General features: G+C 39.6%; 1 protein-coding gene across 1 annotated transcript in view; it reads right to left on the bottom strand.

Annotated features, from left to right (window-relative positions):
* ERP44 (endoplasmic reticulum protein 44) overlaps window positions 1-18,615 on the bottom strand; it is a 119,674-nt gene that overhangs the window by 78,415 nt on the left and 22,644 nt on the right. Inside the window, exon 2 of the mRNA XM_003820636.4 lies at window positions 1,070-1,142. Within this exon, the coding sequence (XP_003820684.1) occupies window positions 1,070-1,142 (73 nt within the window). The remainder of the gene's footprint in view (window positions 1-1,069; window positions 1,143-18,615) is intronic.

Genomic DNA, 18,615 nt, shown 5'->3' with positions numbered 1-18,615 from the left:
GCAGTATAGATATTAATAAGTGTTCCAGGTGGTTCTGATACATGCTAAAGTTTATGGAACCACTCCTCTAAAGAGACTCCATAAGACAGGAATAGACTTTTAGCATTTAAAGTTCCAGGAACATAATATATTACACTCAATGAATGTTGTAACTCCTTTTGCCTCTATTATATGTGTCAGATGGAGGATTAAAAAAAGAAATCATTTATGCACACTGTACATTTTCTTAAAGCTCCTAAGTTACGATTTTCTATCAACCACATCTTCACCTTTCCTTTACTATTTTTAAAAAACAAGAAATGGTTTCTCTCAAGTTAATTATATCCACAACCACATTGTCAGCAAACAAACCATTCAGTAAAAAACTTATTAGGCCAAATGTGGTGGTTCATGCCTGTAAACCCAGCACTTTGGGAGGCCAAGATGAGAGGACTGCTTGAGGTCAGGAATTCAAGACCAGCCTGGGCAACATAGCAAGACCATGTCTCTACAAGAAAAATTTAAAATTAGCTACGTGCAGTGGAGCACACCTGTAGTCCTAGCTAACTTGGAAGGTTGAGGAAAGAGGATTGCTTGAGCCCAGGAGGTGGTCAAGGCTGAAGTGAGCTATAATATTATCATGCCACTGCACTCCAGTCTGGGTGACAAAGCAAGACCCTTTCTCTAAAATAAAAAATAAAAAAAGTACTGAGCTTAACTGGACCAATAACAATAAAAGAGATCAGAATAGGTGATCTAATTAAAGGGAAAAAAGAAAAAAAAGTCTAGGCTGTGTCCTAAGGTCATTAACATTTAGTTCTGCACAGTGAGAACTATTGGTCTCTAAGTAGGCTTATCAAAACATTTCGTGAATTGTTAAGAATGGTATCTATATCAAGTTAAATAAATAAAAAAGACTAAAAGTAACCAAAAGTGCTTTGATAATTCAGAAAGTCATGGAATTAATCAGAATGCCAGCTCTTCATCTGTGCTAGCTAACTGAGATTTTATTGGGTTTTTTTTTTTGTATATATAAACTAACTCTCTATAGAGAAGAAAGAGTACACTTTAAAAATATTGAGGTACTTACTTAAAATTTCATCTATATTCTCTGTATCAAGACTTGTTATTTCAGTTGTTACAGGAGTAAAAACCCAAGTTACCTGAAAATTTAAAAAATGAGAAATTAATAAATGTGTCCACAAAAGACAAATACGTAAAAGCGAAAAGTCTAAAAATAAATGTGTGATTCCACTTGTTCCTTAGAAAATTATACATCAATTGAATTGAATCTTTATTATCTAGTCTAATCTTTTACTAGATAAATGAAATAGGAGAAATATTAGCTTCTCAAACCTAGAAATTGGTCAAATAAAACTTTCTATACTTGCAAATATACAAAATAGCTTCTAAGGAATTAGGAAAACTGGGAATATACATATCTTTTCAAATTAACACTTTCAAGAACTTTATAGCACCACAAGAAAAAATTTGTGAGATTATCAGTGTTTAAAGTATAAACATAAAAACCAAAGCTAAGTCTGCTGATTCTATCCTGCCATGTTTCTAAGACAGAAGAAAATAATGAAGAATGCAAGAAAGACTTTTGCAAGTTGTAAACCAAAAGCCCTTCCGGTATAATTTTCACTTATTGGTGACAACAATGTGTTACATGAGAGGCTATTAAAAAGAAAATAAGAATGTTTTTGCACTTTAATGAACCTGAAATCCAAAGTTCAAGTTTATCAAAGAAAATCTTAGCCTCCCATCTACAAAACAAAGAAAATATAAAATTTTAAACTAAACTAGCAAATGTTTACTTATTTTAAAAAGTAAAATTTAGTGTATTTTATTTTTAGTTTCCAACTTTAATGACTTGGTGTTTGCTGCCTAAAGAGTTTTTTGTTTGAAATAGAGTTTGTGTATGGAAATTCACTTACTAAATCATTGCTTTTTACTGAATGACAACTAATGTCAGGCTCTGATCAAAGTGCTGAAGACTATTCCTTTGCCCATCCATTTCCTGAATACTTCAGCACTTATGACAGACTCAAAACTTTTATAATTCACCAACAATTCAATCTAAATGCTATAAAGAGATACAATGATGCTAGTATATACATAAGCCCAACTAATTTTTAAAAATATTTCTGGGCTGGGCATGGTGGCTCATGCCTGTAATCCCAGCACTTTGAGAGGCCAAGGCGGGCAGATCACAATGAGGTCAAAAGATCGAGACCATCCTGGCCAACATGGTGAAACCCTGTCTCTACTAAAAATACAAAAATTAGCTGGGCATGGTGGCGGGTGCCCATAGTCCCAGCTGCTCGGGAGGCTGAGGCAGGAGAATCACTTGAACCCAGGAGGTGGAGGTTGCAGTGAGCTGAGATTGCACCACTGCACTCCAGCCTGGGCAACAGAGTAAGACTCCGTCTCAAAATATATAAATAAATATATATATATAAATATTTATAAAATATATATAAATATATATTTATAGAAACGTATATATTTCTAGAAACGTATATATTTCTAGAAACGTATATATTTCTAGAAACGTATATATTTATAGAAACGTATATATTTATAGAAACGTATATATTTATAGAAACGTATATATTTATAGAAACGTATACATTTATAGAAACGTATACATTTATAGAAACGTATACATTTATAGAAATGTATATATTTATATATATATAAATATATATTTATAGAAATATATATAAATATATATATTTATAGAAATATATATAAATATATATATTTATAGAAATATATATAAATATATATATTTATAGAAATATATATAAATATATATATTTATAGAAATATATATAAATATATATATTTATAGAAATATATATAAATATATATTTATAGAAATATATATAAATATATATATTTATAGAAATATATATAAATATATATTTATAGAAATATATATAAATATATATTTATAGAAATATATATAAATATATATTTATAGAAATATATATAAATATATATTTATAGAAATATATATAAATATATATTTATAGAAATATATATAAATATATATTTATAGAAATATATATAAATATATATTTATAGAAATATATATAAATATATATATATTTATAGAAATATATATAAATATATATATTTATAGAAATATATAGATATATATATTTATAGAAATATATAGAAATATATATATTTATAGAAATATATAGAAATATATATATTTATAGAAATATATAGAAATATATATATTTATAGAAATATATAGAAATATATATATTTATAGAAATATATAGAAATATATATATTTATAGAAATATATAGAAATATATATATTTATAGAAATATATAGAAATATATATATTTATAGAAATATATAGAAATATATATATTTATAGAAATATATAGAAATATATATATATTTATTCTGTTCTTAGGAAAGGCCTAAGGATAACACTAAGTCTTATTTTTAAATTACCATTAACGGTGTAGCCAATAACTATCATGTCTGTTAGCAACCAATAAATTATACTCTCCTAAAAGTAGGCTAAATAATTGCAAATCTCCAAATATTTGACTTATAAAACTAATTTCATTATTTTCAGTGCCTCAAACATTAACTAGAAAGATCAGACTTCCCTCATTAGTCATTAGTTACTATTGATGGGGTTTAGAACACATTACTCCAAAATATGGCACATTGGCATTTGAGGAAATAGCAGAAGCAAAAAGGTCTCCCTGACCTTCTCCTGCCCTTCTTCCCTAAAACAGGTCATAAAATAATTCTCTGACATTACTCTAAAGTAGGTCTTAAGACCTCGCTAAGAGACGTATCCTCTAGACCCTGAGAAAAGGAATATCCCAATCTCTGCGGACACAGAGATACCAAGAAGAATCTAAACTAACAGTTTCCCCAGTTTATTACTATTAGATCATACCCCCTTTGTCCAGTCGTATGTCTGTACATCAACCTATGAATAAAAATAAAGTTTTTCCCACTTCTTTGGGTTGTAATTTCTGAAGGCTCCCATGTCATGTAAAACTTATATTAAATAAATTTGTATGCTTTTCTCTTGTTAATCTACCTTTTATTACAGGAGTCTCAGATATGAACCTAGAGATGGGTAAGAAATCTTTTCTACTCTACATTATCAATGTCTTAATAACAGATCCTGGCTTCATAAGTATCTGACCAGTTCTAGATAACTGTGGAACCCAATAATATTGGTAATAGCAAGATTTTACACCTGTGTGCTAAAGAAAAACTTAAGAAGGCAGAAAAATATTATCATAGAACAATGAAGTTGGCATTATTGAAGTCAAGTCATTAAATAATTCAATAATATTTACAGTGTCTACTAGGTACTGAGGGCACAAATGCATACGGCATGGTGTGTGCTACCTCAAATCTGGGTAAGTGGGATAGCCATCACTCAAACATCTATCATTTCTTTGTGTTGGGAACACTCCAAATCCACTCTTTTGGTTATTCTGAAATATTTTTGAAGAGTTAATTATCATCTATCAAAATATGTAGAGAGAATATATGTTTAAAATCTAAAGTTAATAGCTTTTTACTAGCTGGGCACAGTGACTCATGCCTATTAATCCCAGCACTTTGGGAGGCCAAGGCAGGAGGACCCCTTGAGGCCAGAAGTTTAAGACCAGCCTAGGCAACATAGCAAGACCCTGTCTCTACAAAAAACTTAAAAAATTAGCCAGGCATGGTGGCACATGCCTGTAGTCCTAGCTACTGGGGAGGCTGAGGCCACTGGATCACTTGAACCCAGAAGTTCGAGTTTGCAGTGAGCTATGATTGTGCCACTGCACTCCAGCCTGGATGACAGAACAGGACCCTGTCTCACCAAAAAAAAAAAAAAAAAAAAAAAAAAAAAAAAAAAAAAAAAAAAAAAGAGAGAGAGGGAAATTGATTTTACCTTGAAATACTTACATGGCAAAAATATTTACATGCTAAGTAATGGCAAAAATGAGGCAATGATCAATTTGGCTGTATTAAATAGATAACTATTACTTTAAAAATACTGTGCTAATAAATATGCAAGTGATAAGATTGGTATTTTGCTAACAGTTGTGTTTGTTAAGAGGGCCCAAAGCAAGAAAACTCTCTGACCCAGTAATCTCTGCTCCCTGTAGGGTGTAAAGGAGGCAGTTTCCTGTTAGCTTATCATTAACATTTCTATTAATATGCAGTATGAAGGGAAAGACGAGTTGTTTATTTGAACTGTTAGTAAGCTCCACTAGTCGGACAAATTGTTTTTTTTCCTGTCAGCCCTGGGCAGCAACAAGATTCTCCCGGGAAAACATCTTCATGTGTCAAATGCTATAGTGCTTAAGTAAAATAAAGTATGACTCCAGACCATAAAGCTTTTGATAGGGATCATTAATTTTTGTTTTCAATTTAGACTTGAATAAAACTTTTAAATTTACATTAAAAACAAAATAAAAACTTATATGGAAATTTTCATAGATCTTAATAGTCATGAAGAATATAGTCTCTAATGATGAAATATTTAGACAACATATACAAATATACAGATATGAACTTAGGAAGTATTTTACAACTTGGTCATTCTCTCCAGTTTATTAGCTCATTTTCTTGCCAAGAAAGCAGAGCAGAGTGGCATCTTTAATCATCTCTCATAATTCATTAGATAACTCCTCCATGCATTTACTGTACCAACTATTACAACATTTCAGCCTAGTGATGGGATCTCATATAAAAAGGCATACCAGTAAAATGGCAAATACCATACCCAAATTCATTTAAAAGACATAAAAGTGAAAGGCTAGCTTTCAATAGCAGGAGCTTCTTCAGCAAGGAAAGAATGTTTTCTTCCATTAGATGGTTATTAAAAATTTATATCTCTCCCTGCTCTGAACACCAAGAGCACTTTCTATAGGGTGTTAACATATTATCCTGTCTTTAAGAAACAAATTAATTCTATCCTTAAATTAGTTATTTGCGCTGGTGTCTTACTTCCTCCAACAGACGGGGAGTACCTTGAAAGTAGAGACCACCTTATTCAATTTTGTATCCCACAGATCACTGTACCCTGTTTGTACACAAGAAACATGTACTAAATGAATGATTAGATGGATGAATAGGTAGATGATGTTAACACACTAAGAATTTAGAGAGACAATATTGGATATGAGAAGTAGGAGGAAAAGGTCCAGAAATTGAAATTGCGAACAAACATTTTAACATGTTTGAGGAAACTGAGGTTATCAAATAAAAATAAAGTCTATACTATAATTTGGTTTTAATTATATAATAGCAAAAAGCACACCACTTGGTGATGATCCACAGACTTAGAAGGAATCTCACAAAGGATCTTCCCACCTATTGCAGAAACCCCTCTACATCACTACTTAACAGTTGGTTCCCCCCAGCTGTTCTTTGGTACGATTTCCAGACACTTCAGCACATACAGTCACACTGCATAAAAATGTTTTGGTTAATGAGAGGCTACATATATGACAGTGGTCCCATAAGATTATAATGAAGCTGAAAAATTCCTGGAGCCTCTTGATGTCTTGATAATCCTGACCCTGTGTAGGTCTAGGCTAATGTGTGTATTTTTGTCTTGGTTTTCAACAAAAAAGCTAAAAAGAAAAAAATATTTTAATTAAAAAAGCAAACAGAATGAGGTTATAAAGAAAGATGTTTTTGTACAGCTATGTAACATGTTGGTATTTTAACCTCCATATTATAACAAAAGAGTCAAACGTTTATACAGTTAAAAAGTTACAGTAAGCTAGTTAATTTAGTATTAAAGAAAAAAGATATTTTAAAATACGTTTAGTATTGCATAAGTTTACTGTGTTTATAAAGGCTACAGTAAGGTACAGTAATAACCTAGGCCTTCTCATTCACTCATCACTCACTGACTCACCCAGAGCAACTTCCAGTCCTGCAAGTTTCATTCATGTTAAGTGCCCTATACATGTGTATAACTTTTTATCTTTTATACTATATTTTTACTGTGTCTTTTCTACGTTTAGATACACAAATACCATTGTATTACAATTACCTACAATATTCAGTACATTAACATACTATACAAGTAGCCTAAGAGTAATAGGCTATTCCATATAGCCCAGATGTGTAGTAGGCTATACCATCTAGGTTTGTGTAAGTATATTCTATGACGTTTGCACAATGACAAAATTGCCTGATGACACATTTCTCAGAACATATCCCCATCATCATGCCATGCGTGACTGTACTATATACTTGAAAATTCCTAAGAGAGTCTATAATATTCTCACAACAAAAAAAAAAAGTATGTGAGGTGACAGATATGGTAATTAGCTTCATGTAATCATTTAACAATGTATACATATATCAAAATATCTCATTGTACATCATAAATATACACAATTTTTGTCAATTATACCCTAATAAAGCTGCGTGGTGGAATAAAGCAAATCATCCATAAATTACCACAAAACAGAAGAAGAGTTATATTACATTAGTGGATAAAAATTCAACATTTCTTGTACAGTGCTATAATTTAAGGTTTTTAATTCAGTCATGAAAATAAATGATTTGAGACTTTCAGGACTAGAGGCTAATAAAACATCAGGTAAAAGAGGTTATCAAACATTACTCCTGTTAATAAGATTTCTAATTCATAGACGCATTAGCTAGGCGTCAAGTGTTTTCTTAGAATATCTTAGTAAATGAGTTTAGAAAACAAGAAGTATTTCTTGTGAGTTTGTTTATTTAAAGCTCAATATCTTAAAACCTTGATATTTAAAGTGTGGTCTCTGAAACTGCCACGCTGGTATCACCTAGGAGCTTGTGAGAAATAGAGAATACTAGGTCCCACTCCAGACCCACTGAATGAGAAGCTCCACTTCAGTAAGATGCCCAGTTGATTCCTATGCACACTAAAGTTCAGGAATACTGTTTTGGAAAGCAATTTTTTTTACTCTAGGAGCAAGTGTGTAAATTCATTTTAAACTCTGTACAATGTTTTTGATCCTCAAATATGAACACAAGTACAAGTAAGACTCATCTGTGACAATGCATTGACATGCAAATTGCTGTGCTTTTAGAAAAATGTAGAATGAATCTGTAACCTATCAGAGATGTACATAGATGTTAATTTTTTAAAGTATACTGTCTTCTGCTCAAAAAAAATAGCTTAAACAGATATTTCTGCATGAAATCACTGTCATAAAATAGAAGCTTCAATAAGGGATGTTTCTTTCCCTGTGGCATTACTGTTCTCAGTTGGCAGTACATCTGCTAGGCATTCTGCTGTAATAGCTTAGTGTATTTTTGCTAAATCTTTCATTGACTTGCCTTTCTGTTGGGAGATTCTCAGAGCCCTTTCTTTACAAACTATGTCTCTCCTATAGCAAAAAACAAGCAATGTACCAGGCAACAGTTATCTTCCATTTCTAATCTAGATTGACAAGTCAGCCTACCATCTGAAGTCCCAATGCCCTGAGACCTAGGCTGCTTCTCCTCCCTGGGGACCACTTCCCTGACTCCAATCAGTCCACTCTTGCTTTCAGTTTCGCATTAAGCTGGCAGATAAGAGAAGTATAAAGGTTTCCAGTTGGCTTCAAGGAGCAGGAGATGTTGAAATGTCCCTGGAGAAAGGAAGCTGAGGCTGACAGGAACTATAAGGGCCTTGAAGTTGGGTATCAATCAAGGCACATCTCACACTATTCACATTCCCAGAAGCACTATAATGAACTAGAAGTTCAAAGAGAGGGGAAAATAGGACTAAGTATAAAATAACACTGGGAAGCCACTTTAACCCTTAAATTGTTCAGTAGTACAACCTTCCTATAGCATCAGTGCAACCCATCTTGGTCATGTGAGAACCAATCTGCATTTATAAAGAAACACTAGAAGAATTATAAGATTTCTGGACAGAGTGAGAGCCTGTCTCTAAAAAAACCAAACAACCCCTCTCCCTCTCCCTCTCCCTCTCCCCACGGTCTCCCTCTCCCTCTCTTTCCATGGCTCCCTCTCCCTCTCCCTCTCTTTCCATGGCTCCCTCTCCCTCTCCCCACGGTCTCCCTCTCCCTCTCTTTCCACGGTCTCCCTCTGATGCCGAGCCGAAGCTGGACTGTACTGCTGCCATCTTGGCTCACTGCAACCTCCCTGCCTGATTCTCCTGCCTCAGCCTGCCAAATGCCTGCGATTGCAGGCGCGCGCCGCCGCGCCTGACTGGTTTTCGTATTTTTTTGGTGGAGACGGGGTTTCGCTGTGTTGGCCGGGCTGGTCTCCAGCTCCTAACCGCGAGTGATCCGCCAGCCTCGGCCTCCCGAGGTGCCGGGATTGCAGACGGAGTCTGGTTCACTCAGTGCTCAATGGTGCCCAGGCTGGAGTGCAGTGGCGTGATCTCGGCTCGCCACAACCTCCACCTCCCAGCCACCTGCCTTGGCCTCCCAAAGTGCTGAGATTGCAGCCTCTGCCCGGCCACCACCCTGTCTGGGAAGTGAGGAGCGTCTCTGCCTGGCCGCCCATCGTCTGGGAGTTGAGGAGCCCCTCTGCCTGGCTGCCCAGTCTGGAAAGTGAGGAGCATCTCTGCCCGGCCGCCATCCCATCTAGGAAGTGAGGAGCGCCTCTTCCCGGCCACCATCCCATCTGGGAAGTGAGGAGCGTCTCTGCCCGGCCGCCCATCGTCTGAGATGTGGGGAGCGTCTCTGCCCCGCCGCCCCGTCTGGGAGGTGAGGAGCGTCTCTGCCCGGCCACCCCGTCTGAGAAGTGAGGAGACTCTCTGCCCGGCAACCACCCCGTCTGAGAAGTGAGGAGCCCCTCCGCCCGGCAGCCACCCCGCCTGAGAATTGAGGAGCCCCTCCGCCCGGCAACCACTCCGTCTGGGAAGTGAGGAGCGTCTCCGCCCGGCAGCCACCCCGTCCGGGAGGGAGGTGGGGGTCAGCCCCTGCCAGGCCAGCCGCCCCGTCCGGGAGGGAGGTGGGGGGGTCAGCCCCCCGCCCGGCCAGCCGCCCCGTCCGGGAGGGAGGTGGGGGAGTCAGCCCCCCGCCCGGCCAGCCGCCCTGTCCGGGAGGGAGGTGGGGGGGGTCAGCCCCGCACCCGGCCAGCCGCCCCGTACGGGAGGTGAGGGGCGCCTCTGCCCGGCCACCCCTACTGGGAAGTGAGGAGCCCCTCTGCCCGGCCAGCCGCCCCGTCCGGGAGGGAGGTGGGGGGGTCAGCCCCCCGCCCGGCCAGCCGCCCCATCCGGGAGGGAGGTGGGGGGGTCAGCCCCCTGCCCGGCCAGCTGCCCCGTCCGGGAGGGAGGTGGGGGGGGTCAGCCCCCTGCCCGGCCAGCCGCCCCATCCGGGAGGGAGGTGGGGGAGTCAACCCCCCGCCCGGCCAGCCGCCCCGTCCGGGAGGTGAGGGGCGCCTCTGCCCGGCCGCCCCTACTGGGAAGTGAGGAGCCCCTCTGCCCGGCCAGCCACCCTGTCCGGGAGGGAGGTGGGAGGGTCAGCGCCCCGCCCGGCCAGCCGCCCCATCAGGGAGGGAGGTGGGGGGGTCAGCCCCCCGCCCGGCCAGCTGCCCCGTCCGGGAGGGAGGTGGGGGGGTCAGCCCCCCACCCAGCCAGCCGCCCCATCCGGGAGGGAGGTGGGGGAGTCAACCCCCCGCCCGGCCAGCCGCCCCGTCCGGGAGGTGAGGGGCGCCTCTGCCCGGCCGCCCCTACTGGGAAGTGAGGAGCCCCTCTGCCCGGCCAGCCGCCCCGTCCGGGAGGGAGGTGGGGGGGTCAGCCCCCCGCCCGGCCAGCCGCCCCGTCCGGGAGGGAGGTGGGGGGTCAGCCCCCGGCCCGGCCAGCCGCCCCATCCAGGAGGTGAGGGGCGCCTCTGCCCGGCCGCCCCTACTGGGAAGTGAGGAGCCCCTCTGCCCAGCCACCACCCCTCCTGGGAGGTGTACCCAACAGCTCATTGAGAACGGGCCATGATGACAATGGCGGTTTTGTGGAATAGAAAGGGGGGAAAGGTGGGGAAAAGATTGAGAAATCGGATGGTTGCCGTGTCTGTGTAGAAAGAAGTAGACATGGGAGTCTTTTCATTTTGTTCTGTACTAAGAAAAATTCTTCTGCGGTGGGATCCTGTGGATCTGTGACCTTACCCCCAACCCTGTGCTCTCTGAAACATGTGCTGTGTCCACTCAGGGTTAAATGGATTAAGGGCGGTGGAAGATGTGCTTTGTTAAACAGATGCTTGAAGGCAGCATGCTCCTTAAGAGTCATCACCACTCCCTAATCTCATGTACCCAGGGACACAAACACTGCAGAAGGCCGCAGGGTCCTCTGCCTAGGAAAACCAGAGACCTTTGTTCACTTGTTTATCTGCTGACCCTCCCTCCATTATTGTCCTATGACCCTGCCAAATCCCCCTCTGCGAGAAACACCCAAGAATGATCAATTAAAAAAAAAAAAAAAAAAAACCAAACAACCAAAAAAAAGAAAAAAGAAACGAAGCATTTATATGTACTGTATATATATTTGTAAGCGCCTGCTCTACTTACTGTGCAAATCCATTTCTTAGAATACTCTACAAAACTACTTTCAGACATTAATAATTATATAGGTACAAAGATATTTACTAAGGCTGTCTCTCCCTACTTGGAAAGCTGAGGCAGGAAAATCACTTGAACCCAGGAAATGGAGGTTGCAGTGAGCTGAGATTGAGCCAGTGCACTCCAGCCTGGGTGACAGAGTGAGACTCCATCTCAAAATAGATATATTTATTTCTAATAGTATGAATTACCCAGTTCAAATAAAAAAAAAAGAATTATAAGATTTCTTCGTTAAATAAGTCAAAATATGGTGCAGAAATGTTTGAGAAAACAAATTCCATACCCCCAAAAAGTTCAAATATAGATAATACAAATCCTTAATCTCTAATTCTGCCAGTAAAAACAATCATGGACAAATAAAAAGAAACAAAATTTGTTGCAATTCATACTTTTTCTTGAATTTTAGTTATTTGATCATGCATGAATTTCCATTAAAAACTAATGTTATCTGTGTTTCGTTCTTCAGCGTATTTAAAAATGAGATTAACTAATTTACCTAGAACAGACAATGTATTTTTCTCTGACCTTCAAAGAGTATATTTTTGTTATAAAAAGTTTTTCAGAGCTGGGGGTGAACTTCTCAATGTGCGGAAAAAAATTATTCTCTTAAAATCACCACATTTTGCTCTTCTAAAACTCAAACTTCTAGCAATGGCAGTACTAACAAAGCATGGGAATTGGAAGAAAAGTCAAGATGAGAATTGTGACCATTCTACTTTGTGCTGCACTGTAATTCTTACCCAGGAAACTTGATGAGAGAAAGTTACCTTAAGAGAATCTACATACATGTTGGTACATACATCTTTTGTTCACTCACTCCTTCCACAAATATTTCACTGAGTCATCACAGTGTCAACATGCTAGACACTGTGAAAAACATAATTTGTACATGGTTACATTAATCTTACAAACTTCATTTTCACATTAAAAATAAAAGAGAGAAAGAAGGTTCTCTCATTCAAATATTTTAATTTAAAAGTCATCCATAGTTCCTGCAAAGTCATTATATATTCTCTAAAGAAGATAACTGCTGGGCATTAAACCATGAGATTACTTGTATGTCAGTACTCTGTTTTTGCCTGGGTTTTCATGAAGCTTTGAATTAATTTTAGTGCAGAATGAATGTATCCACAATGTTACTGAACAATCTTTTAACATCACTAAAAGTGGGACAACCAAGTATTCTGCTTCTTGATGGGATGCAATACGAAACAGAAAGCACCACTTGTAAATATTCTTAACAACAACCAATTTGAACATTATCTCAATTTAATCAAGCCCAAGAAACTGGTGTATAAGAAACATTGGCTATAGAGGAACATCTTGTAAAATGACACCATGAGGATGCAAGCTGCCATATCGGATGACAGGAAATTTTACAGAAAACAATGATAGCCTATCTTCATTTGGCCTCCCCCCAGAAGTAGACTCTGAGACAAGGAGTTAAGCACAAGGAGTCAAGTATTTGGGAGATAAAGGAGGAACAGAGAAGTGAGACAGGGACAGAAACTCAGAAACTCAGGCAATATACTATAGCAGGTGAGCTATAGTATTGGTATACTAAACTTTGGAAATACCAATGTTTTCACTTGACTTTTACACAATTTTTCAAAGTTTATACTCAACAGATTGTAGTATCTCCTAAATTATATGTTTTTTTCTTGTTCTGTCACCTAGGCTGGAGTGCAGTGGCATGATCTCGGCTCACTGCGACCTCCACCTCCTGGGCTCTAGCAATCCTCCCACCTCAGCCTCCCAAGTAGCTGGGACTACAGGCATGTGCCACCACATCCAGCTAACATATAACATTCTTTAGCCCTTTTACTAGCTGTTGCTATTGGCACACACATTTCTACACTCCAAAGTATGAGGAAAATATCTCCTATGTGTCAAAGAATGCCTTTATTTCATTACTAAACATGTGGCCCTGACTGTTTTTGGGTGAGTAAATGGCCTTTAAGGAAAAACTGTCTTCAGTGAAACCTTGGCTTACTTATTTTCCACAGTCACTTAGTTCCAGAATCACTCTCAGACTTCCTAGTTTCTTATTCTTAAGTAGAGTACTGTACGTATTCTTGGGTAAAAATGTTTTTATTACCAAATCCCCTAATGATTCCATTACTATATATATCCAAAGTATTAATCCACTACTGACTTTAAAGATCTGTATTTTTTGGCCAGGCACAGTAGCTCACGCCTGTAATCCCAGCACTTTGGGAGGCTGAGGCAGGGGAATCACATGAGGTCAGGAGTTTGAGAGCAACCTGGCCAACATGGTGAAACCCTGTCTCTACTAAAAATATAAAAAATTAGCCGGGCATGGTTGCGGATGCCTGTAATCCCAGCTACTTGGGATGCTGAAGCAGGAGAATCACTTTAACCCGGGAGGTGGAAGTTGCTGTGAGCTGAGATCACGCCATTGCACTCTAGCCTGGGCAACAAGAGTGAAACTCTGTCTCCAGAAAAAAAATAAACCACTGTGTTTTAAAAATTACATTGTTACTTCTAACCAAATTAATTCTAAATATCAATGAGAAGTAGTCCTTGAGAGGCCATATACTTCTTGAGGTGCCTATCCTAATTAATGATCATTAGAAGAATCTTTAATGCTGTCCCATCTGCCACATACTGTTTGAATTAGCTTTGTAAAGCAAACAGATTTATCTTTCATTTAGTCTAAAATACCCCCAGTGACAGTCTCAAAGCTTTCTTATATATTAAGGGTCACTAAGGTTGATCTTCATTACTACCACGTAGTAGTTCAGCTTTCTAAGCACTTTTACCAAAAAGCTAATCAGAGAATGACCTTGGTGTGTTAAAAGGAAATCTGAATTTAGGAATCTATCTCCTTTGCTCATGTCTGTCCTCACTTTTGTACTTGCTGTGAGATGGAGGTACAGAAAGAAGAAGTAAGCATTGGCACAATTAGGAATATACTGTTTACTTTAATCCTCAAAACCATTTGGGAGGTAGAGAGAAAAGACCAACAAGCAGGGACAAAGGAAGAGAACTCATTTTTCTAAAAAACAGAACTAAAAAACAAAAAAGTTCTCTAACTCTCTCTTTTCTTCTTTTGAGATAGAGTTTTGCTCTTGTTGTCCAAGCTGGAGTGCAATGGAGCGATCTTGGCTCACTGCAACCTTCGCCTCCCCGGTTCAAGCGATTCTCCTGCCTCAGCCTCCTGAGTAGCTGGGATTACAAGTGTGTGCCACCACATCTGGCTAATTTTTTGTTTTTAGTAGAGACGAGGTTTCACCATGTTGGCCAGGCTGGTCTCAAACTCCTGACCTCAGGTGATCTGCCCACCTCTGCCTCTCGAAGTGCTGGGATTACAAAAAGTTCTCTAACTCTCTATCTTCTGGAGTTTTGAGGCAGTCAATCAACCTTAGAGGTAAGAAGGGCAATCTTCCAAGTCCCTGAGTCATCCACAACCTTCAAACCTTGAATCCTTCTGAATTTTAGATTTTTATAACATGTATTAATTAAAATAATGAGGTATAGGATGTCCTTAATTTCCTAATGTTTGAACTTCATGCTGACTCTTCAAAATTGCCCACTGAATATATGCTTCCTTTGGGCTTTAATGAAGCAGTTGACAAACATTTCAAGCAATTTTAAGTGGTGATTTGGATCTGGTAACAGTTCATTTCAGTCAAGAGGCAGATGATTTAAAAATAAGTACCCTGTAACAAACTCAAAACTTCCCAAGTACGGTTTCAAAGAGAGTATAAGCTTACATAATTCAAATTAAGAATTTCACTTTCTATAGCCAAAGAGAATTTTAAAAGTAATGCATGATCAAGTTTTTTTTAAAAAAACTAAACAATTGGTCATTGTTTTCTTCTGAATATGAACTCTCATAAAAGCTTGTTTTTATAACTGTTACATAGAATTAGTTGAGATTATGATTAAACTACAATTGACCTTCTGCAGTCTATGAGTTGGGAGTCAAGAGACCTAGGTTTTGGTACCAGCTCTACCACTCACAGTGTAACCTTAGGCATGCATTTCTCTACCTCCTGACCTCAGAGTTCTATTTGTCCATAAATAAGCTGAACTAATAATCTAAGGCTGCTTTTGATTCTGATGTTCTAAGATTCAGCAGAGATGTGGAGACACCTTCTTTCAGTGGAATTTGTCTTCCATTGAAGATAAACATTAAAATCATTACTGGACTAAAAACTGTTTCACAAGAAATCATTCTCACATTTTTGACAAATACACAGCAACAGAAATTTTCAATTACATTCTACATAGGTGAGACTACATATACTAACCTCTAAGAAGTGAATATCCAAATGTGTGTTATCATCTAACAGCAGAGGCTTTTCAAACTTTTTATGACCATGATCCACAGCAAGAAATACACTTTACACTGCAGTCCAGGAAACAGAAACACAAATAAAAGTTTCTCAAAACTACCTATCCTTACTACATTCAATGCACAGTAGTATTTTCTATTCCTATCCTTTTAATTAATGTTGAATGTAAGCCCAATACAACCAATTAATGTATCCCAGTTTGCAGTTCCAAAAATACTGCTCTAAAGACTATTATACACTTATTCAAACAATACTGCTCAAAATATTTTGGAGAGAAAATCTCCTTTGGAAATCCCTTAAAAAGCCATGATCCATGCTTTTCAACACACTCCATCATTACAAAGCTAAGACTTTTGGGGATTAATCTTTCTGAAAAGGTAAATTTCACTAGAGCCAAATGTCCAAAGTGGGTTATCACAGGAGTCCCCAAACCCAAGGCTACAGACCAGTACTAGTCCGCAGTTTCATCCTGAAACTATCCTCTCCACCCCCATCAGTCTTCCACAAAACCACTGCCTGGTGCCAAAAACGTTCAAGACTGCTGGGTTATCACACTGAATAACACTATTCAGAATATTCTGACTCATGTAGAGCTCTAGCATTGGCTAATTAATCACGGTGTTCCTAGGAGTGAAATTGATAGGAAGCCTACTGCATTCCTACTTAATTTATATAAGGAAAAAACTTGTAGGTCGAATGGACAAAAGACTAATTTGAATTATAAACCGAGAATCATGGCCCCTCGATCAATTTCCAGACTTGAGCCAGTTTATAGACCCAGAACCCCTTGAATGAAGGGGAGGCTGAGTCCCCTTGAGGAAGGACCCCACTACACTACCAACAATTTATGCAGTGAATCTTTGTCCCATCCTTCCCCAAGGAGACCTCTGGCCTTTTACCAGGGTAACTGTGCATTGGAGAAAGGGAAATAATCAGACATTTTGGGGACTACTGGACACTGGATCTGAGCTGATGTTGATTCCAGGGGACCCAAAATGTCATCGTGGTCCTCCAGTTAAAGTAGGGGCTTATGGAGGTCAGGTAGTTAATGGACTTTTAGCTCAGGTCTGACTTACAGAGGGTCCAGTGGGTCCCCGGACTCATCCTGTGGTCATTTTCCAGGTGCCAGAATGCCTAATTGGCAGAGACACACTTAGCAGCTGGCAGAACCCCCACATTGGCTCCCTGACTGGTAGGGTGAGGGCGATGATGGTGGGAAAAGCCAAATGGAAGCCATTAGAGCTGCCTCTACCTAGAAAAATGGTAAGTCAAAAACAATATCGCATCCTTGGAGGGACTGCAGAGATTAGTGTCACCATCAAGGACTTGAAAGACGCAGGGGTGGTGATTCCCAGCACATCCCCATTCTACTCTCCTATCTGGCCTGTGCAGAAGACAGATGGATCTTGGAGAATGACAGAGGATTATCGTAAGCTTAACCAAGTGGTAACTCCAACTGCAGCAGCTGTACCAGATGTGGTTTCATTACTTGAACAAATTAACACATCTCCCGGTACCCGGTATGCAGCCATTGATTTGACAAATGCTTTTTTCTCCATTCCTTTCCATAAGGCCCACCAGAAGCTATTTGCCTTCAGCTGGCAAGGCCAGCAATATACCTTTACTGTCCTACCTTGGGGGGATATCAACTCTCCAGCTCTGTGTCATAATCTTATTCGGAGAGACCCTGATTGCTTTTCACTTCCACAAGATATCACACTGGTCCATCACATTGATGACATTATGTTAACTGGATCCAGAGAGCAAGAAGTAGCAGACACACGGGACTTCTTGGTGAGACATTTGCATGCCAGAGGATGAGAAATAAATCTGACTTAAATTTAGGGACGTTCTAACTCAGTAAAATTTCTAGGGTTCCAGTGGTGTGGGGCCTGTTGAGATATTCCTTCTAAGGTAAAGGATAAGTTGCTGCATTTGGCCCCTCCTACAACCAAGAAACAGGCACAACACCTAGTGGGCCTATTTGGATTTTGGAGGCCAACATATTCCTCTTTTGGGTGTATTACTCCAGCCCATTTATCGAGTGACTCAAAAGGTTGCCAGTTTTGAGTGGAGTCAAGAACAGAAGACGGCTCTGCAACAGGTCCAGGCTGCTGTGCAAGCTGTTCTGCCACTTGGGCCATATAACCCAGCAGATCCAATGGTGCTTGAGGTCTCAGTGGCAGATAGGGATGCTGTCTGCAGCCTTTGTCAGGCCCCTATAGGTGAATCACAGTGGAGGCCTCTAGGATTTTGGAGAAAGGCCCTGCCATCTTCTGCAGATAACTACTCTCCTTTTGAGAGACAGCTCTTGGCCTGTTAGTGAGCTTTGGTGGAAACTGAATGTTTGACTATAGGTCTTCAAGTCACCATGAGACCAGAACTGCCTATCATGAACTGGGTGCTTTCTGACCCATCTAGCCATAAAGTGGGTCATGCACAGCAGCATTCCATCAGCAAATGGAAGTGATACATACACGATCGGGCTCAAGCAGGTCCTGAAGGCACAAATAAGTTACATGAGGAAGTGGCTCAAATGCCCATGGTCTCCACTCCTGCCACCCTGCCTTCTCTTCCCCAACCTGCACCAATGGCCTCATGGGGAGTTCCCTATGATCAGTTGACAGAGGAAGAGAAGACTAGGGCCTGGTTCACAGATGCTTCTGCATGATATGCAGGCACCACCCAAAAGTGGACAGCTGCAGCACCACAGCCCTTTTCTAGGATATCCGTAAAGGACAGCGG

This window comes from Pan paniscus, chromosome 11 (assembly GCF_029289425.2).
Source record: "Pan paniscus chromosome 11, NHGRI_mPanPan1-v2.0_pri, whole genome shotgun sequence".
Lineage (NCBI taxonomy): Eukaryota > Metazoa > Chordata > Mammalia > Primates > Hominidae > Pan > Pan paniscus.
Note: the sequence above shows the minus strand (reverse complement) of the source record. Positions and strands in the feature narration are given on the sequence as shown.